The 26,284-nt window shown below is 37.7% G+C and overlaps 2 protein-coding genes across 3 annotated transcripts; one reads left to right on the top strand and one right to left on the bottom strand.

Moving 5' to 3' along the window:
• The first annotated feature begins 1,861 nt into the window (after positions 1–1,861).
• On the top strand, positions 1,862–20,505 carry LOC115445286 (chromodomain-helicase-DNA-binding protein Mi-2 homolog). Of its 2 annotated transcripts, XM_030171504.2 has the most exons (21): positions 1,862–2,081; positions 2,502–2,572; positions 2,873–2,995; positions 4,990–5,134; positions 10,062–10,210; positions 10,531–10,704; positions 11,052–11,240; positions 11,418–11,567; positions 11,648–11,767; positions 12,251–12,426; positions 12,782–12,905; positions 13,269–13,418; positions 13,733–13,908; positions 14,132–14,306; positions 14,390–17,482; positions 17,612–17,950; positions 18,051–18,245; positions 18,614–18,776; positions 19,201–19,346; positions 19,794–19,846; positions 19,993–20,505. In XM_030171504.2, exons 1-20 carry the CDS (start codon positions 2,045–2,047, stop codon positions 19,800–19,802), a joined length of 5,904 nt encoding a protein of 1,967 aa, XP_030027364.2. In that variant the 5' UTR covers positions 1,862–2,044; the 3' UTR covers positions 19,803–19,846; positions 19,993–20,505. The 2 variants fall into 2 exon arrangements, with proteins under 2 accessions (XP_030027364.2, XP_030027363.2); XM_030171503.2 differs by having other exon boundaries at positions 19,794–20,505.
• LOC115445288 (protein downstream neighbor of son homolog) lies at positions 20,492–26,153 on the bottom strand. The gene is made up of 10 exons (XM_030171505.2): positions 25,892–26,153; positions 25,110–25,228; positions 24,822–25,017; positions 24,164–24,297; positions 23,409–23,634; positions 22,740–22,890; positions 22,155–22,378; positions 21,635–21,838; positions 21,015–21,207; positions 20,492–20,740 (listed from the first exon to the last, which is right to left on the bottom strand). Exons 1-10 carry the CDS (start codon positions 25,970–25,972, stop codon positions 20,562–20,564), a joined length of 1,707 nt encoding a protein of 568 aa, XP_030027365.2. The 5' UTR covers positions 25,973–26,153; the 3' UTR covers positions 20,492–20,561.
• Positions 26,154–26,284: the final 131 nt, after the last annotated feature.

The following is a 26,284-nucleotide window of genomic DNA, read 5'->3' as shown; positions in this document are numbered from 1 at the left end:
TCTTTTAAATTTTCCTTCATGTCATTTAAGTCCCCCCAACTTTTGAGGATTCTAAGTTATTTGCCAATACTGAACTAAGATATTTTTTTATAGTTCATGGTCGGCTTTGGATACTGATCTTTCAAGCACAAGATCTGTCAGTAATTACCACGGCATACTGTCTAACATTGTCTTTAATAATATTTAATTTTGGACATTTAAGGATCTTATGACCACATTTATGGCATGGTCAACAAAATGGACACAATGCCTTCAAACCGGAATTCAACGATGCTAGGTACTGCTTATTTATTGGTGGCATTACGGCGGTACCTAATTGTACCCAGACGGATGCTCACCGCGTCCCCACAGACCTATGGTCTAGTAACGTGTAATAAATGTAGTTAGCCCGTGATTTAACATTGTTGGTCTCAGAATATTTAATACTTCGTAATTCATCCGTCTGGATGGAAAAGTGCATCTTGAAAATCATAGGAAATAGTTGTCAATCGCAGCTTGACGAAAATTTTGACAAACCGTATTGATGTGACGAATTTTGTTTTATGGTAATTTTTCCAAAAAACTTGTAATGTTGGTTACACGCCGAAAAGAATACCCACGTTATAATAAAATTTTTGAATTGGTAGGAATTAAGTAACACTAATAAATGTTGATTGAAATAATAACCTTTTTTTATTATGTAAATAAATGTGTTTTATCCGATCACATGAATGAAGTAAGTTTAATTACAAGGGCTCATTCTCTTAATGAAAATGTTATATCCTAAAAGAATATTTTTTCAACATTTACTTGAATTTTATGCAGGTGCCCATTAAAATTAAATTATACGTAAAAGATTATTGGTTTTAGAAATGTTGACAGCATCTGCAAATTGCAACTTGTTATTTGTAATTATATGTTTTTTTTTAAATAAATACAGTTCCTTGACCTGTGGAACAAAATATGTTGATTGCTATTGATTGCCATAACTTAATGACTGACTATTGACTGTAAAAAAAAAATATGCGAATCCTCGTGCAAAACAAAAAAGAATTGATGCCGGGCCCTGAGCGAAACAAAAAAATCTCCCCGATTTAATAGTTTTATTGGTACAATACTAAAAAAAGTTCTCTAAGGCACCAGGGCTGTTGCCAAATCCTCTGAAAAGTCTAAGGTGTGTCTCTTGCGTTTTTTGAAGCTCACACCGTCGTCTCGCCAGTCCAATCTATACCAAACTAGGCTATCGTGCGCGATAGTATAGTTATATTGTTAATCAATTAGCGTTTGTTTTAGAAGTGAAGGAAAACATTGAGAGGATACCTACATACCTTAAGATTTGTCCATTAAAATTTTTATGTATGTGAAGTCTGTCAATCTGCATTAGGTTAGCGTGGTAGACTGAGGCCCAAACTGTTTTAGTAGTAGAGAAAGCCCCTTGCCCAGCAGTGGGACAGTTATTAAAATGCATTTTAATATGACCAGAGCTAAGTAATGGTTTTTTTACACTTTACATTAAAATAAAAATATAATGAATAAGTAACTGAAAAGTATAGTATAGTAATATTGTTATAAAGTTTATATATTATTCCTATATTCCACTCAGTGTTTGTATTATCCAATCCATTCAACGAAATTATAGTCTTGGCAAATCTATCTTCGAAGCAGACACTATAATATTAGGAAAACAGGAGGTTACTTACACTCAGTGTTTGTATTATTAATTATACCAAATATGAATCCAATCCATTCAACGTAATTATAGTCTTGGCAAATCTGTCTTCGAAGCAGAAACTATAATAGTAGAAAAAATGGAGGTGACTATATAACAACAAAATGAATAATAGCAATATCTGTAATTTTATTCCTGGTCACCCTAAAATGTCTTTTTCTTTGCGTTTTTGACACTATGTGTGAAAGAGATGACAAATCTTGCTAGTTCGCCGTGTAGTGACGGCGGCATCAATTTCTGAATTAATTACCATTTGTCGCAAAAACTGCGCGTCCTTTATCTTTTCTAGACCAAAATCTCTCATCTTATTGTAGATTGTGTTGAATAGTAATCTAAATGGCATCAGATGATGAAGTAGACGGTTCTTTTGCAGGTAAAGGTTCATTTTAGCTAGCATGTCATAGGTAAGCCGCGAATAGCGGTATCATGTGTTTACTTGCGGTGCAATTAAAAATTTAGAAAAATTTCAGTGTCGTATATAGGATTTTTGGAATGAAGTGTGACTAAATATCACGATGTTGCACCGAAGAAACGGTTTATGAGTGTGTCAATGGCGTATTTGTTGTGTCGTGGTTGTAAATATTTTTAAGTGGCAGTTTGTGACAGAAAAGAACATGCGATATCCCCTCATTACTACTTAACAAAATGGACGCCGCCAAACAAAGGGATTAGTGACCTTAGCGTGTGGTGTGCTGAAGTGTGGCGAAATTCAGTTTCCCTACCGGTTTCCCGTGTGTCGGGCCGTTGTGAATGATGCTTGAACTGGTTTGACCAGTTTGTTGTGAACTTGCAGGTGATGAGGAAGTGGAAGAAGGTGAGGGTCAGAACGAGAACTCCGGAGACAGTGATGAAGCACCCCCAAAGGTGATGTAGTCTTTCGATTTAGACTTAAATATGTACGTTCGTGTTGTTTGTAAACATCCACTACATTGTCGTTGCGGTTGCTGACTGTACTTATGTTTTTATGTCGTGTTTATTGCCGTGTTAAATCATTGCCTCTCCTGTTTTATAACTCAAATAATTTTAATTGTCAAATCATCAATAAGTTTTGATTAGTGTACAATTCTATATGTTTTCTAGGTTTTGTTTATGTTTTGTAAATCTTGATATGAATATTAGTACCAAAAATGTAAACATGTAATGAATTAAAATATACTTGTTTAGGAGGATGAAGATTACTCACCAGAAGATGGTAGAAAAAAGAAAAAGGGTAAAAAGAGGAAAGCCAGAGGAGAGGAGAAAAAAGGCAGAAAGAAAAAGAAGAAGAGAAAGAATGAGAGTGAGGATGTGAGTATATCAATTATCATGAGTCTATTTCATGAGATCATGAGACTTTATTACCTGTTTGCCAACTTAAAAAAATATCTAGACCTCCATATACTCATTGGAATATAAGTATTAAACATACAAACATTAATGGTTTTTCACAACTTTAAAAAGTACTGTTGCCTTATCTCAGCACTTGAAATATTTAGCTTATCTATGGAGATATAATTTACCATTGTTATGGAAAAATATAATAAGTATATCTGAAAAATTCAAGAGGGTTTAAAGTTACTAGTCTTTCCCTAACCACTAGGAAAAACCCATCTGAAAATGAATCAATTTATTTATAATTTAGCATTTTCTAGGAAAAAATGTTCATTGCAGTTACCAATTGCACACCCATTTTGTATGCATACAGAAAATAATTATAAAATCTAGATCCTATCACAAAGTTATTGCAAGTCATCACTGGATATAGCCTTAAAAATAAAAAAATAAATACAAGAATATGCAAATGAGGAACTACAAATATATTTAATATGTAAATCTGACATAAAAAGTAGATATACAAGTTAATTCTGCGCTCTTGCAGTTGATGATTACAATGATACTGTTGAGTGTAATTTGTAAATTGTTCTGAACCACTTATTCAATGCTAACTGCATGCTATACCTACATGTATGTAAAAGCTGTATTGAATAATGTTTAAATGATGCAAAAAATATGTCCATCAACATTGTGTAATTCTATAGTAAACATTAATTACCACGTAAAAATGTAAACAAAAAAAATAATTATATAAATAGTATGCAGCACAAGTTTTCATGTATTTTTTTATCTTTGTGGATTTGAATTTATCCTAATGTGCCCAAATGAATATTAAACTTTATATAAAACTGAGAGAGATTGCTAAAACCAAAGTTAAATTTAAAAGATATTATTTATATGATACCCTTCAATGTTATATAATAAAGATTTTCAAAATGAATTCATATCTATAGGTTAATAAAAGTCCATGGTCATTTAAATAAGTGGTAATAGATTAATAGATAGGTTTTTACTGTATTTTTTCATATTTGAAGATGGCAACCCTTTTACCTTCTGGTCACTCTTTACCATATAAATGCAATTCAAACTAATTTCGAAATAAAATGTTTATTATTTTAATAATCTAATTTAAAATAGTCTTAAAGTTGAAGCTAGTAATGTGCATAATAGTTTGTTTTTTGTTCACAACTTAATGTGTCCAAGTTCAAGGTCAGATGGACATACTTAACAATTATTATTAGAATGATTTATAAAGCAGCCCTAACATGCTGCATAACAATATAATTTGTCACAGTAATGCTAAGCTTAACTTGTATTTTTTTCCTTAATTGTGAGGGTGACCTTTTATAAACTACTAACTTATGATCGCAGTTGCGCCTGCGCGAATGTCCTTTTCCACAATGAAAGTCTCACTGGCCATGTTGGATTAAAAATTGCCTATCTATGGAAAACGTATTGCCATCCTAATAAGGTCAGGGTGCCCTATTCTGTCTATAGGGCCGAATCCGTCTATTTATAATTATGGGCGTTCTATTCGCAGAACAGCTTCTATAGCCGTATAGATAAGAGAGTAAAACTCCCCTATTTACCTATACGGCCATTAAAGCTGTCCTTCGATTAGAACATCCGTAATTGCAATAAGATGGATATGCCTCAATAAACGGATTAGGGCCCCCCAACCTTACATTCAACAATATATTATGTGTTTACTTCTGGCAAACATACAAACTTCTACTCATACTTTCGCGTTTATAACATATTTTATAGTAGTTTTCCTCTAAAATTATGTAAATTACAAGTGATTGTTACACAGACAATTCACGGTAAGCAGATATTATTAACTGTTTTTTTTTTATGTAAATCCTTATTCAAATTTTATAAAACAAATATACCAGACAAGATGACCGAACAAAGTAAGTAAAATTACTATGTAAGTAATAGCAGTAAATACTTGTTTTTTTCCTTAGGACGATGATTTCGGTCTCGAGATGGAGGCGGAGGGCGACAGTGACTACGCATTGAGCGCCATGTCGTCGAGCAAGAAGTCGCGCAAAGGCCGGGGCAGCAAGCACAACACGCCATCCACTCCCGCCGCTTCCGATTCCGGATCAGGTACGTACCTGTTAACGTTATCATCAGTGGCGGCCCTAAACGACGCTAGGCCTCAGGCGAAAGCAAAAAGAAAAAGACGCGAGGCCCCGGGCAGAGTAAACAAACGTTCCCCTGTTTTAACAGTTTCGTCGGTAAGAACGTATAAAAAAGGTCCTGCGAGGCCTCTGTAAGCGTGAGGCCCCGGGCGGTTGCACGGTTCGCCTCCCCCAAAGGCCGCCTCTGGTTATCATTGTAAATCGTACGAATCATTGCTCGGATTGTTTTTACTTGCGATCATTCAGGAGTGTTTATGAGGTTTCCTAATTAATCGTGCTATCAGTAAATTCTAAACACACGGAGCTTTTTTCCTATTCAGAAGTAAACAGAGGTGTGACACACCCACGTTTGTCCAGATAATATGTTAGATCACATGTAGTGGAGGAGGTAGTATGGTTATTTATTGAGCGCAGTTCCAGACTTTGGGCTGATACGGATAAGAATAACCCTATAGCCATTTATTAATGAAAGTTAGACGTCGTGCTAATGGTCGATCCCACGAATCATATTGTATTGATTTGTATCTTATGATCAAACACAAACTTTAACATCTTAAATAATCGTGCGTGCAATAAATTCTCGTATAATTTTTTTTACAAATTTAATGAAAGTTTACAGCAATTGGCCAAAACATTTACATCTAATATAACCTAAGTCTAAATTTAACAATACTAATTACAAAAATAATAATTGATAATAATAATACTATGAGACACAATAATTAATATGAGAATATTAATCGCGGGGATAATTCGCGTCGGAAGTTCGTGCGTGAAATGTCAATTGGAACGACACCTAACATATCAGTAGTTTTATTTAACAAAATATTAACGAATGCTTTCTTTGCTGCTACAATTTAGTATGGAATTATCTGACGACACATGTACTCATGTATATCTTATATTAATAGTGGTCGTTTATAGCCAATTTTGAAGAGGGAATCGAGAATGTTGTCTGCATTGTAACTTCAATAGTACTGTATTATAATATGAACCCTGTATTATATACTGTCCCACTGCTAGGCACGGGCCTCTTTTTCTACGATCTATAGATCTAGGCTAAACTATGTCAATACCTAATGTTATAAAAAACTAAGAGCTTATTCTGGGTATGCCGCTATTTGTCGTTAAGCAATGTCCAAGTACTTACTGTGAAATCCCACCTGGAAATAGAGGCATTAAATAAACTCCTGGGCGTTATGAGTGTTAACATTTGATATATCGGGAGTTCAAGGGCGATGTAATGACATACATTTGACATTTTGGTTTGTGTTAATACAGCTTAGCGTAGGCACTAACTAAGCGTATGATTAGCAAGTGATATGCTTGTATCACAAAAACATTCATTTGTTAAAAAAAATGTGCAGTGGAACAGAATTAGTAAATTAATTGTGGTTAAAGTTCATTTCATAGTAAAACAAATGTGTTCATAGAAAAGAACGTAATTATTGACCCTCCGCTTAGGCCCTTAGACATTAAAATAAAAAGGGCAGATCACCAGATCCATGCTACAGTAAAATAACGAATAGGAGTGTTATATTAGTAATTTATTCAGTAGCATGATTTTTATGGCTTCATGTAAAAATAATCTTCATTATCCATTTTAAAGCGAACGATAAATTCACAAAGAATACACACATGATTTTAGAAAAGTCAGAGGTGTGTGCCCTTGGGATTTGAACCTGCGAACATTCGTCTCGGCAGTCCGTTCCACACCTAACTAGGCAATCGCCGCTTTTTGGTGAATTTATCGTTCGCTTTAACGGTGAAGGAAAACATCGTGAGGAAACCTGCACATCTGAGAAGTTCTCTATAGGAATTTCAAAGGTGTGTGAAGTCTACCAATCCGCACTAGGCCAGCGTGGTGGACTAAGGCCTAATCCCTCTCAGTAGTAGAGGAGGCTCGTGCTCAGCAGTGGGCAAGTATATAATACAGGGCTGATAGTATATCCATTTTAATTCTTAACTGCTAAATCTTGTGTCGTTATTTAAAAGATAGTATTCTGTATACCCATAATGCACCTTCGTGACATGCTACAAAATAGAAGATCGGCCTATATTGATAAAGTTATGAGATTGTAGATAACGGACGATCGCCACAGGTATATGGTATTTGGGAATACCGCAATCTAAGCCGGCTCAGATTCAGTATCTGATGACGAAAGTGAGTTCACCGCTGTGGAATGGTTGCTTTAAGTCCCAGACGGAGTTCGATCAGGCTTAGGTAAAGGGAAAAGCCCTGTCGCTCTACGTTTACGTTGAAAGTCTGGCCCAACAATTGTGAATTGATTAGAAGCTTGTCTACACTAATATAAAAAGATAGTTTATAATCTGAACGTAAGCCGTTTTCTCCTGACGTTTGCCGCTCTTCTTCACCGCACCAGACGGAAGAACGCAATCATAGACAGTAATGAATTTTAAATTGAATCTTTATTCTCGCAAATTGCGCATTGTTTGCAATGTTTTTATTACCTGCCACCGTTATTCATTCCGCTCCATAGAAATTACGTTTACAGCGTGTTATTGTTTTTTAATCATATCCCGTCAATCTAAAAATTTATTGAAAAAGCTTTCTTTGAATACCTAGTTTCGTCTGAAAGTAGATTGCCAAAATGGATTTTATTCTCGACCTTACGATGGTGTTGGGTACATTGACCCCGAGCAGCTAGCAACATGTGACTAAACTATGCGCCGCGAGTTCATTTTATATTATGTGCGCCATTTTAGGTTATCCAATTGATTTAGTTGACGCCATATAATTTAAAGCAATTTGCACAGTATTGTTTCGACGGTAGCGTTACATTGATAAATACTTAAAAATCTAATAAAGCTTTTAAATAAATAATTTTTGTATTGCGGAAGCGACGCCAGTGGAAGGATGTCGGGAATATTTTGTATTCCACTATTTAGTACCACCGTGAAACATACGTCGTATCGAGTCGCTTTGATGGATCCCTTTCCGTAACCAGCTAGTGCGTAACTCTGGTTATCGTACTCTAATTGTCAATTCAGTTCCAGTATAATAATTGCTGTACCAGGACGAATATAACTATAATAAGTTGATAAGCCCACGATGCACGAAATTGTGCAGACATTGTTCACACAATGATCCGATCGCAGTAGGGGCAGCTGTGATAGTTTAATGATGATAAGTTTTTAGAGATACATGAATGTTTCTCAACTCATAGTTGTCCTGGCTTCCTCACTGCCGGATGTAGGCCTCAGCATTATTATTTAGGAAAATCATTCCACGTAGGCTTGACCTGTATGGTTTATTTTAGTCCGCCATGGATATTGCGGTATTCGACGTAAAAGAGTGCGTCTTTTGTTCCGTAAACATAGACGCGGTCGGAGCTGCGAGCAAGAACTAGTACGATACTAAATAAACTATTATCTCACAACTATATACAGGGAAATATAATAGTACATCTAGAGTTAACTAGGCGTTCGCCCACAACATCCGATGACGATCTAATAACCGCAAGAGACTGACATCTATTGTGATGTAGATTACGATCGGAATAACAGTTTGCTTTGATTATTTCATTTGTCAATATTGAATAAGATCCTGTTTTTTCCATGCTCTTTTGGCCGAGATTAGTTCATTAAGTTTTATGGAACTGCAGCAATAGCAATCTAACTCGGTGTATGGGGATTTTGGGATAAAAAAAGTCTTTCTGTATAACTGATCACAATGCTACAGTTCTGTTCTCAATAATGATATACCGTTTTTTAAGTAATTATTTTATATAATTGCCGGCTTACATATCAATTTGGATATATCTTAGGTCCGCCAAATCCAGTCTTACTGGGTAATACCAATCGATATCATGAAATAATGTTTCTAGTATTGTCTAGTTTGATGACTGGTAATCACACCATCAGTAAGCCGGTTTGTTTACATTTTTTCTATTAGCACGGAGGTTACGGCAGAAATCGATTTCGGGCTAATTTATCATTATATAAACACTTTCACAGCTCAATACGGCTAAGGAAAATCTGTGACATAACATCACGGAAACAGACGCTTGCGTTACATGAAATGTCTCCAGAAATGAGACGAAATTATTGCATAATTATTTTTGTAAAGTTTACCGTTGCTTAATTTATTTTTTGACTAATTTTATAAATAGAAAATTATGTAGTGGGTGGTAAAAGGTACACTTAATGCCATAGGCATACCGGGCTACTTTAAAGAGTGATGTAAAGAAGAATCATAGTAAATGCATAAAAATGTTTCATACTTGAAGAGGTAGCAACGAAAGCTGTCCATGGAAGCATTAAGTTATCCATGCAACACACTAATACTAATAATGCCTATATACACTTCTATTTGGATTCTGACTAGCCATTAGATCCAATGTAATGTAATTTAGATAATTATTGTCAGTAATCTGTTTAGTGTATCTTTATAAATAAATAATTAAAGGCGAGTTACTGATTGGCTAATACGACAACCGCCCAGGGCTTCGCGCAGGCATAAAGAGCTGGTGATGGATAATCATGTCTCGTCACACGAAACTCTTGGACCTTACTACAATTACCATCAGGTACAGACGGGTCATTTTGCCGAGTCAAAAACGTTACCCACATTCGGCAATCGGGTAAATAGGTTGTAGAGTGATTTTCCAAGAGCTTTAGTGAGGCTGGCTGCAATACATTGTCGAAGTAATATAGAAAATAGTCTTTTACGCTTTTAAGTATGTTTGTACTGCTTTAACCTGTAATACCACAATGTTGGGCAAAGATCTCTCCAACATCTTTCCATGAATAGCTCACTGGAAGTATAAAACGAGCTAACTAAATAAAACGATTGTATGGTCATCGCAAGAATTGAACACTACAAAATATGAAACTAGTCTGATGAATTAAATAAATGCGGTTTTTTGCAGCTGGCATGCCCACGGTTGAAGAGGTTTGTGCCTCCTTCGGGCTCTCGGACGTGGATATACAGTTCACGGACGCGGACTACGAGAACCTCACCTCGTACAAACTGTTCCAGCAGCATGTCAGGCCGATGCTCGTCAAGGAAAACCCAAAGGTTTGCATCGATAGACTAATTATAACTTTATTTATACTGATGTAAGGTCTATTTCAATTCGATGTTTGAATTGTGTAAATCATAGGAAATTTTAAATTTAGCGTTAATATAATATTTATATATACTTTGCGATAATGCTACAATATATTTAATTAATATATTTATTCCTAAGTTGTATGCAGTTTGCTCTTTGACTCGCATTTATGATTTAGTAATATCAACTATGCAATAAGAATGACATAACATTTATTTGCATAATACATTCAAAATGCCCAAGAAATTTTTCTAATTGTATTGTTCATTAAAATTTTCGGTAACAGGTGCCTGTATCGAAACTGATGATGTTGGTGGCGGCAAAATGGCGCATGTTCTGCGAAATGAATCCGCACCTCGGCGGGCCCACGCCGAACATGGGCTCCGAGGAGAACACCAACACCTCCACGGCCTCAGACTACGTGCCCAAGAGGCCCGGCCGCACACCCAAGGAGTCCAAAGTAAGCTTTGAACACAATTCTAAATCGTATTCTACTGTTGTGAAGTTTTTATTTTTTTTTGGAAAAACTATAAAAATCAATTATTATGAACAATACAATTCAAGCATTTGAACAAAATATTTTGTAGGAATGAACTATCTGGTAGTTTATCTTCAAGCTCAACAGCGACTTCTCCCTGAAATCTTGATATTGGTTTTGGAACCACAATAATTGAGGTTTAAGATGCAACAGACAAATTAGGGCTGACATCGCACAACATCTTTGTCTTCACATTGGTGTTAGTGTGATCTTCACTTTTAGTGTAAGCTTCTTATAATTGAGTGCTAAATGTTAAATGAATGTGTTAGAACGACGAGACAATAGAAGAGCCAGAGGAAGAAGAAGAGGAGGAGGCGAGCGACGAGGGCGCGGCGGTGCCTCGCAAGCGCGGCCGCAAGCCCAAGGCGGGCGCCACCACGCCGCGCGGCAAGCCCGGCCGCAAGCCCAAGGTGCCCACGCTCAAGATCAAGTTCAGCAAGCGCAAGCGCACCAGCAGCGTACGTACACACAACCATAGGCTAGCTCACATACTCTATAGACATTACTTATCATAGCGCCCACTGGTCCCTGTGTAGTAACTTATCTATGCTGCAATGAGTTACAAATCTGTTAACTCTTATAACAACATAGATAAAATCTATGTTGTTATAATTGACAATATAATTTTTCTACAGGAGGAAGATCAAGAAGGCAGCGCCGGCGTTAATTCAGACTCAGATGCAGAATTCGAGCAAATGCTGGCCGAAGCCGAAGAAACTAAACCTCCTGCCGCAGCGGCACCTGAGGAGGGGGCACAGCCGAAGGAAGATGATCCGAATGTGCCAGTATGAATTTTCTTTTCTGCAGTTAACTGTTTTAAATTTCGTGAGGAAACTAGTGTTATATTATGTAAATGTTTTTACAGCAACCAAAAAGGAAAGCCAAAACCAAGATTGGCAACAAAAAGAAGAAAAAGAAGTTGAAGACCACAAGTAAATTCCCCGACGGCGCTGAGGGTGAACCTGAACATCAGGATTATTGTGAGGTAATCGTCTATTATTTAAAACAGTATTCAAATGATGCTTAAAATGTCAGTATGTCAAATTTACTAATTCTATAAAATACAAACTTAGTCATGAATAAGTGATATGCGTCATTCACAAAAAAAGTTTGAGATAAACTTATTTAAAATAAAAACATTTTAAATTAAATTTGACCTTAAGCTCTCCTTTTTTAATAATAACAATTATGTATTACTTTTTAAAAAGTTTTTAAATGGTTTCTAGTCACATAAAACTAAATATGTAATAATGATTTCTTATATTTACGGGAAAGTTAGACATTGAAATTAAATTATTTTTTCGGTTTTAATATTTTAGTTTTCTTGTCCCCCGTGACCACGAAGGCTGCAAAGTCTTCGAAAGGTCTGAAGAAAACTAAGATATTAAAAAGCGATAAATTCCGAAAAATACTTTAATATTTATTAATATGTATTTTTTAAACCAATACCTGACTGTTATGTTTGTAGGTGTGCCAGCAAGGTGGCGAGATAATCCTGTGCGACACGTGCCCGCGAGCCTACCACTTGGTGTGCCTCGAGCCCGAGCTGGAGGAGACGCCCGAGGGGCGCTGGTCCTGTCCGCATTGCGAGGCCGAGGGGAACAACGACCAGGACGACGATGACGAACATCAGGAGTTCTGCAGGTCGGTGGATATTATTTGCTAGTTGTGGATCATTTCACAGACGTTCTAATAAAGTATCTCAATCTTCGATCTGTTTCGGAGAATAAACCGATCGGAATAAGTAATTTGTAAACATGTAAAAACAACTTGTTTTAATTGGTCAATTATCTCGTTAAATTGAAAGAAGCTATCTGGGTAATGTAAAAGAACTGGTGTCCAAAATATCATGCTTCAAGGTTATATTGCATTTTTTATATTGTTTCAATCTCGTTATTATATGAGTAGAAATAATGTTTCATATAAAATAAAGTTAAGACAAGAACACCTTAATGCAAAGTAACATCACTCTTTTAATATGACAATATGTCTTGTTCAGGATCTGCAAAGATGGCGGCGAGTTGTTGTGCTGCGACTCCTGTCCTTCGGCGTACCATCGTTTCTGTCTCACACCACCGCTAGAGGAAGTTCCCGACGGAGAGTGGAAATGTCCTCGATGTAGTGTAAGTCATAGATACTATTTTAAATATGATTTAAATATAATATTAATCTATTGTATGTTGTAACTGGAACTGATGTTGTGAAGGTACTTATGTCATGTCTTGCTTCATTGATTATTTTTTTTAATGCAAATTTCATACTTTGAACATTTTGTCACATTTGCATTATCAATAGTGAGCTACCAGAGTTTATGGTTATTGGATGTTACCACGCATAGAGGGCCGGTATTGAAGATTAACTAATTTACTGTATTACTAAAGCCTACACTACAGTTATCTAGAAATAGATATATTTTTATATGATTTGCTGTTACTAGTGTTCTTCATGCTGTTACTATTATCTAAAATGTCATTTGTTTTGTTCAGTGCCCTCCGCTAGATGGCAAGGTGGCCAAGATCCTGACGTGGCGGTGGAAGGAGCAGCCGGCCAAGTTGAAAGCGCCGCGCACACGCGAGTTCTTCGTCAAGTGGCACGAACGCTCCTACTGGCACTGCAGCTGGATATCGGAGCTACAGGTATACTACATGTTAATTATGCGTGTGTTACAAGTTGAAAATTCACTGCAGTAACTTGCGTGCGCATTTTAGTTGCATTTGATGTCGCATTTTACACGTTAATAAAAAAATCAGTAACCACAATGCAGTCGTAAACTATATTTGCATGCAAAGATGCGCGTTCAAAACGAATAAAAAGAGCGCATATAGAAAATGCCTCCCGTCAGTTTAGATAAAACAGGTCGTCTACATATGTCTTGAAAACTAATATTTATTATGTTAAGGATAGAGAGTGAGTCACTTGACATGTTTATAATGAAATATCTAATTTCCAGTTGGACGTGTTCCACCCGCTGATGTACCGCTACTACATGCGTAAGTCGGACCCGGAGGAGCCGCCCAAGCTCGAGGAGCCGCTCGATGAGCGCGACAGCCGCGTCAAGAGACTCAAGGACAAACAGACCACCGACCATGAGTCCAACGAGAAACTACTTGAGGAGAAATACTACAGGTATTAACTGTGTGAGATTGAAGTTGGGAGTGAAGTCTATATTGATCAATTTTTGTAAATTAAAATCTTATGCAGAACATTCAAATTTTTATGACGTCACAAGGTTAAAGAACATGTGCTACCTGGTAGTCATTAGCTTGCTAACTTTTGTAGCCGTTATACTAATAGAAAATTCTATAATAAAAATACTTCATCTCTTTATGATTCAAATGTTTATCGTCAGATATGGTGTGAAGCCTGAATGGCTGGTGGTGCATCGCGTCATCAACCACCGCACTTCACGCGATGGCACTACGTACTATTTGGTAAAATGGCGTGACCTGTCTTACGACCAAGCCACGTGGGAGTCTGAGCACGAAGATATTTCTGGATTGAAGCAGGCTGTTGATTACTACCAGGTAATTGGTATTGTAAATATTATATTAATAGACAATTTGTTGGGAAATATTGTAAACTGTAATCAAACGTCAATTGTTCTCAGGATATGCGCGCCTGTATAACCTCGGAGGGCAAAACAAAAGGCACTAAAGGTAAGAAACCAGGACGTAAAAGCAAGACTAAAGACGTCATCGAAGAGGATGACAGCAGCACTGGTCTTCAAATGCGTACTAAGAAATACAATCCGCCGCCAGACCGCCCGACCACTAATCTAAACAAAAAGTACGAGGATCAACCACCGTTTGTGTATGAGACCGGCATGCAGCTACATCCGTACCAATTGGAGGGTCTCAACTGGTTACGATACTCGTGGGGACAAGGCATCGACACTATCCTGGCTGACGAGATGGGTCTCGGTAAAACTATCCAAACAGTCACATTCCTGTATTCTTTGTTCAAAGAAGGACACTGTAAAGGACCATTCCTCGTCTCCGTGCCATTGTCGACTATTATAAATTGGGAAAGAGAGTTTGAACTCTGGGCTCCAGATTTGTATTGCATTACCTATGTAGGTGACAAAGATTCTAGAGCAGTCATCAGAGAAAATGAATTGACATTTGAGGATGGAGCAAATAGAGGCGGAAGACCGTCGAAGATTAAGTCGCAAGTGAAATTTAATGTATTGCTTACGTCTTATGAGTTAGTTTCAATTGATGCAACATGCTTGGGATCTATCGAATGGGCTGTCCTCGTAGTAGATGAGGCCCACAGACTGAAAAGTAATCAGTCTAAATTCTTCAGGCTCCTAGCTGGCTATCACATTAACTACAAACTTCTACTCACCGGCACACCCTTACAGAACAATCTGGAAGAGTTGTTCCATCTACTCAACTTTTTGAACAAAGACAAGTTCAACGATTTAGCCGCCTTCCAAAACGAATTCGCCGACGTGTCAAAAGAGGAGCAAGTGAAAAGGCTTCACGAGATGTTAGGACCTCACATGCTGCGGCGTTTAAAGGCTGACGTATTAAAGAACATGCCGACTAAATCAGAGTTCATTGTGCGAGTTGAATTGTCGCCTATGCAGAAGAAGTATTACAAATATATCCTAACAAGAAATTACGAAGCTCTGAACCCGAAGAGCGGTGGACATACTGTATCTCTTCTCAACGTGATGATGGATTTGAAGAAGTGTTGTAACCATCCTTACTTGTTCCCCGTAGCGGCGGAAGAAGCTCCACTCGGACCCCATGGAAATTATGACACGCAAGCACTTATTAAGGCCTCGGGAAAACTCGTATTGTTATCTAAAATGTTGAGACAGCTCAAAGAACAAGGCCACAGAGTGCTTATTTTCTCTCAGATGACAAAAATGTTGGATATTCTTGAAGATTTCTTAGAAGGAGAAGGGTACAAATACGAGCGAATTGATGGTGGTATTACTGGTACTATTCGACAGGAAGCCATAGATAGGTTTAATGCGCCCGGTGCTCAGCAGTTTGTCTTCTTGTTGTCGACAAGGGCTGGTGGTTTGGGTATTAACTTGGCTACTGCCGACACCGTAATTATCTATGACTCTGATTGGAATCCACATAACGACATTCAGGCGTTCTCAAGAGCCCATCGTATCGGCCAAGCGAATAAAGTTATGATTTACCGTTTCGTCACTCGTAACAGTGTAGAAGAAAGAGTTACGCAAGTGGCTAAAAGGAAGATGATGTTGACTCATTTAGTGGTGCGGCCTGGAATGGGCGGCAAAGGTGCTAATTTCACCAAACAAGAATTAGACGACATTTTGAGATTCGGTACAGAGGAATTGTTTAAAGAAGAAGAGGGTAAAGAGGAAGCTATTCATTATGACGATAAAGCAGTAGGCGAGTTACTTGACCGCTCTAAAGAAGGTATTGAGCAAAAGGAGTCTTGGGCTAACGAGTACCTCAGTTCATTCAAAGTGGCTAGTTACTCAACAAAAGAAGGGGATGGAGAGGAGGAGGTTGATACAGAAATTATTAAACAAGAGGCAGAGAATACAGATCCGGCGTATTGGATAAAACTTCTGAGGCATCATTACGAACAGCATCAGGAAGACCAGGCGAGAACGCTTGGTAAAGGCAAACGAGTGCGTAAACAAGTTAATTATAACGATGGAAGTGTTGCGCAGACCGAGAACAGAGAGGATTCCACATGGCAAGAGAATGGCTCGGATTACAATTCTGATTTCTCACAAGGTAGCGAAGATGACAAGGAAGATGACGACTTTGATGAGAAGAATGACAATGGGGACCTAATGAGTCGCCGTAGTAGGAGACGTCTCGAAAGACGCGAGGAACGCGACAGACCACTACCGCCTTTACTGGCGCGAGTCGGCGGCAATATGGAGGTCCTCGGCTTTAATGCTAGGCAGAGGAAGTCATTCCTTAACGCCATCATGCGATATGGTATGCCTCCACAGGACGCGTTCAACTCGCAATGGCTAGTGAGAGATCTTAGAGGAAAATCCGAAAGGAATTTCAAAGCCTACGTATCCTTATTTATGCGACACTTGTGTGAACCAGGAGCAGATAATGCGGAAACGTTTGCAGACGGTGTACCCAGAGAAGGTTTATCTCGACAGCATGTTCTCACAAGAATTGGTGTGATGAGTCTAATCAGGAAGAAAGTTCAAGAGTTTGAACACATTAACGGTTATTATAGTATGCCGGAATTGATTAGGAAACCAGTAGAGCCTGTGAAAGTGGCTGGAGCAGAGGGAAGCGCGGCGGCGAGTCCAGCCCCTTCCACCGCCACACCCATTACATCTGCCGCACCCTCCCCCGCGCCCACGCAGCTCACGCAGGCTTCGGGACAGGCGCCAACGCCCGGTGGGTCGGAGAAAGATGACAAAGAGGAAACAAAGGATGAAAAATCTGAATCTAAAGAGAAAATTAAGGATGAGCCAATGGACACCAGTGAAATTAAAGAAGAAGTTACAGATGATAAAGAATCGTCTAAAGATCAGGATGACAGTAAAGATGCAGACAGGCGAATGTCTGTGGACGAGGAGCCATCGAAAGACGATGACAATTCTGAAAATAAGAAAGATGAAAAAGAATCTAAAATAAAAGAAGAGAACAAGGAAGATGCGGACAAGAAAGATGACGCTAAGAGTGAGAAGGCAGAGTCTGAAGCTTCGGAGAAACCCAAAGATGAAAAGAAGGTAATAATTTAATAAATATATTTTTCACTAATAAACTTAGTATCCGTGTTAATTACTTAACCTTGTAATCAGTACATTATTTCATTAATTGTCGGTTATGTTAATATAGCATATTGCTGTTAATTTTAGGACGAAGACGATGACGACGTGGTCCTAGTGAAAGAGGAGGAAGATCTGAAAGTGGAGCGGCGTAAGTTCATGTTCAACATTGCGGATGGCGGGTTCACGGAGCTGCACACGCTGTGGCTGAACGAGGAGCGCGCCGCAGCTCCCGGCCGCGAGTACGAGATCTGGCACCGGCGGCATGACTACTGGCTGCTCGCTGGCATCGTCACGCACGGCTACGGACGCTGGCAGGACATACAGAACGACCTGCGTTTCGCCATTATCAACGAGCCATTCAAGATGGACGTCGGCAAGGGCAACTTCCTTGAGATCAAGAACAAGTTCTTGGCGAGGCGTTTTAAGGTAATTACTGTTTCATTCAATTATTAGTTTACTTTGTGGACTGTTGATTTTGTTAGCCTATAAGTGGTATCGAATTGAAACAATACTCGTCCTTGTACAGCTGTTGGAGCAAGCGTTAGTGATCGAGGAGCAACTCCGTCGTGCAGCGTATCTGAACCTAACGCAGGACCCGAACCACCCCGCTATGTCGCTTAATGCGCGGTTCGCCGAGGTGGAATGCCTCGCGGAGTCGCACCAGCACCTCAGCAAGGAGTCGCTGGCCGGCAACAAGCCCGCCAACGCTGTGCTGCACAAGGTACGCATTTTTGCGGCTTGACAGCAAAAAGTTTAAGTCTGATTATAATATGGGCCTTAAGTAGATTGTAAATTAAATGATTAGGAATCATTCCTTTATTTCTGAATTGGAACTATTGACAAAAATATTTCATTTATAATATTCCAGTGTACTAATTGTAATGAAAGCATTATTTATAATACATATTGAAATAGTGGTAAAAATAGTCTATAATGACATCGTTTATAACTGAATTGCAAGGTTACGGCAAATATATGACTTAATAAAGCATCCAGATTTAGTGGTCTTATCAATGACGTTATATCGTTATATCCGGTTTTACTGTACGTGGGAGTCTGTATGTTTACATGTTGTTTCTGTGTGTGCAGGTGCTGAACCAGCTGGAGGAGCTGTTGTCGGACATGAAGTCTGACGTGTCGCGGCTGCCGGCCACGCTGGCGCGCATCCCGCCGGTGGCGCAGCGGCTGCAGATGTCCGAGCGGTCCATCCTGTCGCGCCTCGCCGCCACCGCCGGCAACCCCGTACCCGCCGGTCAGTACACAACACTACCTACTCCGCTACAACTATTTATCTAATTAATATTAAAGTGAGATTATATCGATGTTAGGTAGTTTCTTAGAAACTATCATAGAGTCTAGTGTACACACTTGGATGACGTTTGGCATAATTGCATAATGTTATTATTATGTTTCCATGGTCTTGTAATAATATCCCTTTAATCTCATTTTTGACCATGTCGTGGTCGCCTATGACTATGGGAATATTTAAATTAAGACTAATTTATAATGCAACTTGTAATTATTAATGTGTACCTAATATATGTCTTGATCCTTAAATCAATGAATATCCTCGCGAGAAACCCAATAAGTAATTGGCGACTTGTCTAATAGCAAACTAGGTTCATAATCAGCGTGGCATGTCTAAAGCAGATGTTGATGTATTGTGTTTTCCACAGCTCAAATGCAGCAGTTCCCGGGCGGGTTCCAGTCGGGCGGGTCGCTGCCCGGGTTCGCGCCGTCCGCCGCGGCCGCCGCCAACTTCTCCAACTTCCGCCCGCAGTACTCGGTGCCGGGACAGCCTACATCCACTGGATCTTCTAATGTGAGTATTATATGTAAACTGTAGAGTTGCGGTATTAGATAATTCATCCGTAGATTAGAGACAAACATGGATATTTCGATTTTGGACTGTTTTTTATACGGCATTCGAAGGATTTGTAGAGTTATGAAATGTATTTTGTAATTCTAAAGACATAATATTTCTTCTTGATGGCCGTTATCGTAAGTTTGACTAATAATAATAATAATATCAGCCCTGTATTATATACTTGCCCACTGCTGAGCACGGGCCTCCTCTACTACTGAGAGGGATTAGGCCTTAGTCCACCCCGCTGGCCTAGTGCGGATTGCGAACTTTGACTAGTTTTTTTTATATACCAAATTATTATAAAACTTTTGGGCGGAAATAATGTCGAATGTTCTTTTGTTTTTTTTATTGACTCAGTAATTCATGATATTAAATTCACTAATGTATAATCTTTTCTTTCAGAAATCATAAGCGCCGTAACTTATACACCTTTATTCAATTTGACACAATCGCAGGTAAAACATAGTTTCTTATTTATTTATGTGGTAGGAGCAAATCGCTTGTCTATTGTAAGATGTTCATTGTATAAGATATCGTACCGATCTATTACATGTAGTACTTGGCTCGAACGCAAGTAACATGAAGGTATTGTTTGTTTTAGCGAGCGGTTATGTGGTTGCATAGGTGAATATTGTAGATGTAAGCTTTCCAAGATTCCTGTTCCACCTTGGGTTTGAAGTGATAATTTTAGTGACCTAGTGCAGTAATTATGTTAGGTAACATAATGTCATATTGAAGCAACACTCACAATATTATTTATTTCATCCTGATCTGTATGAATCTTGTCTAATGTAATGTGAAGTGACTGTGGACTTATGAAATCTTTATTTTTAATTTACCAAAAATGAACACTGAATAAATCATACAGTTAAGTGAGATTGTGATTTGATTTACCCTTCACCTATTGGCGACTATCAATCTTACTCGATGAGGATGATAAGCCACGTAAATTATTACAATTTAACGCTCGAATGGAATATTTTAAAAAAATTGTCTATATTGTTTACATTAGCGACAGTGATCTTTAAAATATTGTAAACAATCATTTGTGATTGTAAACTTGTAGTGTAATATAAGGACACGAAATAAAAATAAATCAATAAATTATGAAAAATATTGTTTAATTCATCATCACACATTCAAACACAACAATAAAAACATACAAAAATATCACCATGTATAAGTGGAATCTTCTGTGTTATATTTGACACTGTCCAGAGTTTTTATTATCTTGGGATCAGAGGAGCAAAAGTGCTGCAACATGTCTTCATTGATACCGCAGTCCGACAGGTTCTCCTTGTTGAATGCTTTGGCGAAGTGTTTCGGCTCGTTCTCTTTGCCTGATTCATCTGAAACAAATAATCAAGTAAATCTGGTAATAATGAAATTTAGAATATTTTTTTTATTATTTAAAAATAAATGACTAAAGTGCATTTTTTTTAATGCCTGAGGAAATTAGACAATTGTCGAATTCTTAATTTTAGTTTTATCTTAGACAATTAATAAAAATAAATAATAATAATTATAAAAAAATTGTTGTGTTTACCATCATTATATCCGACAAAGCTCTATTGTCGCCATGACAGTACTGTTATATATAGTAGTGGTATAGTTACTGCGTACCCTCCGCGACGGTGCTGGCCGCCCAGGAGAAGGCGAGCGTGGAGTGTTGGTGCGCGAAGGTGGCGCTGAAGTGCGCGGCGGAGCTCGAGCGCAGCACCTCCAGCAGGCTGTGCACCGCCGTCGGCAGGATCGGACCGCGCAGCTCGATCGAGTAGTACTTGTGGCTGTCCGAGTGTATTGTGTTCTCACGCACCTGGCAACGCATAGAGTATGTTTGAATAGGTATCAATGCTAGTCTTAATGCCTATTCCTATCGACAAGCTTTGTCGTGTTAGGAGTATTGTATTGGAAACAGCCACTAGGGCCTATTTCACAATATTCAAATAAATTTTATTCGCTAGCTAACATATAAGACAGTTCTTTTATTTAGCATCTTTTCTTTCTTATTTAGGAGCTTTAACTTATATTTGGTCGCTCTGTATTCGACCATTAGCGTTTCCTCGTTGTAAAATAGGCTCCTAATTACTCTGCTTTATGAAAATAATGTCTCAGAATGACGGACTTAGTTTTATACCACAGTTATATTTTACAAGTATGATTTTTGCTGTAACTAATTATGGATAGTCACTTGCACCCTATATGCAAGCCACTAGCAGAAAAAATACTTTCAATAAACCTACCTTTAAAGACTGCAACGTTCCGCCGTGGAACGCAGTGGGCGCCAGTAAGGTGGGAGGCACGCCGGCGAATGGCCCAGTGGGACTCACTATCGACTTGCAGTTGAGCAAGAAATTGAATAGCGCCTGAGCGTCGGCGCCGCGGACGAACACTAGCGACTCCGCCGCGCTGTCCACATTACTCTCTGCGTTGTTTACCATGCGTGCCTGTGCAGAATACATAAACAAATATATAATCACTTTTTATCAAAGGCTAATCAAGCAGGTGGGGCTTGATAATAATTTTATAGTTCTAAATATAATAATATTAATTCAAATTTGGAATATTAGATGTATATTGTACAGTGAGCACTGGCTATCTATAGAAAGCATTTCATTTGGAATGTTTTTCTACATTCATTGGCCTAGTCTAGACTCTGGAATAAAAACTAATGTCTGGACAGTTCATAATATCGAGTACACATTGCCAACTTAAAACTGTATTTATATCATGAATCATTATCTGTTAAGGGACCAGCAGTACCTGTGATATATTAATCTTCTTGATCACATCAGTTTCCAGTCCCAGTTGCGAGAGCAGCTCATTCGGATCGTCCTCATCTTCCCTCTCCTCGTTAAGCTCTTGTGACTTCGCGTCGTCCATAGTATCATAGCAACTGTCAAATGACGAGTTTTTTAGCTTTTCTTCATCAGAAGAGTTGTGCTTTTTCTTGCTATCTGGCCGCAGTGGCATTGTGAACTCCACATCTGAGAAATAATGTTTCGTATAAAAAACAATATGACGAATTAAGTAGCCTCCTTCTTTTGAAGTCGGTTAATAAGAAGCAACATTTTATTAGTTACGATTCCATTATAAATGTTTATGTTGTTGAAGATGTAGGTCTTTTAAGTTTTTAATATGTCAAGTTTATTCCGGGATAGCTATTTTATAAGGAAAAAATAGTGTAATAATTATTTATGAAAACGACATCAAATTCGGGCGGCTCAGCACCGGGTCGTTAGGCACGGTGACCCCAACATAACCACTAAGTCGCCCCTTATTAAGGCTGGGCGTTAGTAATAAGGTACTTTCATCGCGAAACCAAAAAAAAGTGAACAATACTAGTACCTTCCTGTCGCAACGTTTGCCGGAAGCCGCTGGTGGTGGGCGCCAGCAGTGCGCAGGGCTCGGGCGCCGCGCACAGCCCCGCCGCGCGGAACAGCACCGTGAACGAGTTCGCGCACACGTAGAAGTACGGGCAGTGGCGCGCGCGCAGCAACTGTCGAGTGCCGATACACAGTGGTGCTTACGAAACGCGGATCAACTCAATCTACTATAGTCAAAAGTACTAGCTAGCCATCAGTACACTTTTTATAGCTCAGTTTGATCGTTCAAGCCAACATTTCACGCGATTGGATCCTTAATGCCATTTCTAAATAAAGGATCCCAATTGTCTTTTTCAATCTGTCTCAAAAAATGCACCAATCAGAGCAAAGGTTTTTTGACATATTTTGATTGGTTCATTCTCGGAATTGGTTTTAAGATTGAGATTGGGATTGTTTACTGAAAACGGCTGGTAGTCGGAGTACGTTGTCTATTGGGATAAATGTGACATGGGGCTACTACACACTTTCTTCTTCTGCTCAGCTCGCGCACAGCACTCCACGACGACGCAATGAGGTGCGGTTCGATTAAATATAAAACGGCGAATACTCCATGTTCTGTTACAAGTAAATGCTATTCTATACTCCTCTTTATTGTATGAATAGAAATATATTTACATAAACAAATACTAACCTGAAACAAAGACCTGAAGCTCTCCGTCCACTCCCTATATAAAGCCTCCTTGACCTGGTCGTTGGTAGCCATGAAACTGGTGGCGGCGACCTTACCCGAGGAGCGTGGGTACATGTCCAGCCAGGGCAGATGAGGATGCTGCCAGTAGAGACAGGTCTGGTGAAAACGAGCGCGCGGTGAAGTGTCCAGCGTGGATGATTTGGTTGTGTCAAGGCATCTTACAAACCTAAAATGGATTTTATTACATTATTTGTCAAATGGCATTTAAATTTTGAAATAGGAACATTGGCTTTGTTCCTCAGATGGGGTAAACAATGTTGAAAGTTTATCCAATTCAGTAACATATTGTGACCATATTGCCAGTCATGGGGATTAAACACAGAATCTCATTAGACTCAGTGAATATACAAACCACGAAGGCAAGCCAAATTATGTAAAGTAAATACAAATCTTAAGTTAAATACCTTTTACCAGTAGTAAACATTTTAATGGCACCTAAGTAGACTATTGTATTTGGAAAAATAGCCATATTCACTTTTTAATCATTACATTATCTAGGTACTGTTTACTACCAAACCCATTAAAACTAAAATATTTTGCAAATGACATTGTTTTCGTTTATTAACTTTCGAATTTGATTAGAAACACAAAAAATATTAACATTGCTATTTTTTCAGATAACTTAGGATTAACTTAGGAGTCATCAATTTGTTTTTTATCAAAATGGTGGTACATTGTTAGTTAAAATATATTACCCTGTGATTCCTGATGCTTCTTCACTGGCTTTTAATTTTGAAGTCCATGCAAATGGTTTTGGTGACATTAACCTTACCTTCGTTTTGATCGCCCAATCTATGGGTAAATATTTATATCTTTTCTCAACCTGTTTCTGTAATTAAATAATATTGCCTTAGTCCAACATTTGCTGCATATTTTGAAATTTTCAAACACAAAAATATTGCAAATCAAATACAGGGTCATTTTGATATTGCGTTAGTAAATGAAACCATATACTTGTCTTCACCTTTGCTGACATTGTGCCAAAAATGATCCATTAATAATGAATATTTTCTCTAAAAGTCCTGGTTTAAGTTTTCAGTTTTTTTTTATCATTTTGTAGTTTAATACGAATATGGTGTGTGCATAAGTGTATTTCTGACTGAAAGTATTATGTTGCCGTGGCGACAAATTCTCTTAAAGTAGTAGTACTGGCATTAGGGCACATACAATTAGAATTACTTTTTATAAATATTTATTTTGTTTGAAACTTACACTTTTTTATTTTACATCTTTAGCTCAAGTAACTTACTGTAAAGTATTATTTCCAAGTTGAAATGTCAAAATGACCCTGTATATTTTTGTTTAATAAAAATAATATTATAATTTATCTAAGCAAGTATATGTAATACTCACTGTCTCCACAGAATGTTCAGCATTAAACTTCTGCAATAGATTTGAGAATGTTGCCAGTTTCTCTGTGTCAACATCTTGTGCTGGCTTCTCTACAACCTTAGCTGGTAAGTTCAATAATGCAAACAATGTTTTATCACTGGATTCATCTAATTGTGATTCTTCTATCTTAGGCTTTTTGCTTTGTGGTGAACACAGTCTGAAAAAAAAATGTATAGTTTATACATTTAAAAACCAATTATAATTATTAAAAATAAATAAAAGTTAGCTGGTTAGTACCTTGTGACTTACTTTGTAAATGGGTTCTTTCTTTTTTCACCGTCTAGTAATCTAGAGAAATCTATGTCTACTGACTTGGAATGACTGGTTTCTTCACTTGATGTTGCTCCTAAAGGAGTTTTCATTCGCTCCTAAACAGGCAAAATAGATATTAAATATAACTTGCCTTGTAAACTCATTACATAATAATGAAAATTGGAGTATAGGAGGTTAAGTAATATTATATATATTTTTACTCAAGGAATATATTATTTTTTCTTTTGATATTACATAATCATTTATTTTGGTACTTTTACTATGTGTTTGAGAGTTATTAATACAGCTGTTAGTGATAAATGATTATTTTACTACACTATATAGAAGTGTTATATTACACCTTCACATTGAGGTGAAAGTAATACTACGCGACATGTCAATCTTGAAAGCCGTATGGGATGCTGTTTCCCTAGTCGTTTGTACCATAAGTTTCCTAATAATCATTGGCTTCATGCAGAATTCGTGCAAACACGAGGTTTTAAACAAGAGAAACTTTGACGCACACCTCTTACAAATAATGAAATTAATGATTTAATAATTGAATATTAGGCATTTTAGTTATTACAGATATTTTCTAAGAAGAGTTTGGAGTTTGTAAATCTTTGTTTGGTGGTTAGCTGAAATCCATATAAATGAAGTACAAATATTGATAGAAAATTGTTACTAGGAAGTTACAATTTGGGACGAAGTAATTATTAGTCGTTATTTTAAGCAACAAATATAATATTTAATTTATTAAACAATCATTAATCAAATACCTGCAAAGCTTTCTTCCGTTTTTTCAATCTGTGTAATAGCATAACTTCGTTTGGCTTTTTCCATGGTGAAGGCGGTTCCATTGTTATAGTATCAATAAATAACTTCAATTTACACTTACAATATAATTATCTTTAAATAAAAATCAAAATCACCGCATTTTGTTTACAAATTACAACCAAATATAAAATCAAAACATAAAAATCAAAGATGAAAACATCAGTTCTTCTAACTTCTACGTAGTCTATGGTTAAGCTCGTCTTGATGGACTGTAAAATTACGTCAATATCCGTCAGTCAATGTGATATTTCATTATACTGGCTACAATTTTTCGATACTTATATTTATTATATATATAAAAGAAAAACCGAGAGCGCTAAATTCTATTTCTCGAT

Source organism: Manduca sexta, chromosome 17 (genome assembly GCF_014839805.1).
Source record: "Manduca sexta isolate Smith_Timp_Sample1 chromosome 17, JHU_Msex_v1.0, whole genome shotgun sequence".
NCBI lineage: Eukaryota > Metazoa > Arthropoda > Insecta > Lepidoptera > Sphingidae > Manduca > Manduca sexta.
The sequence above is the reverse complement of the archived record's forward strand: the minus strand, read 5'-3'. Positions and strand labels throughout refer to the sequence as shown.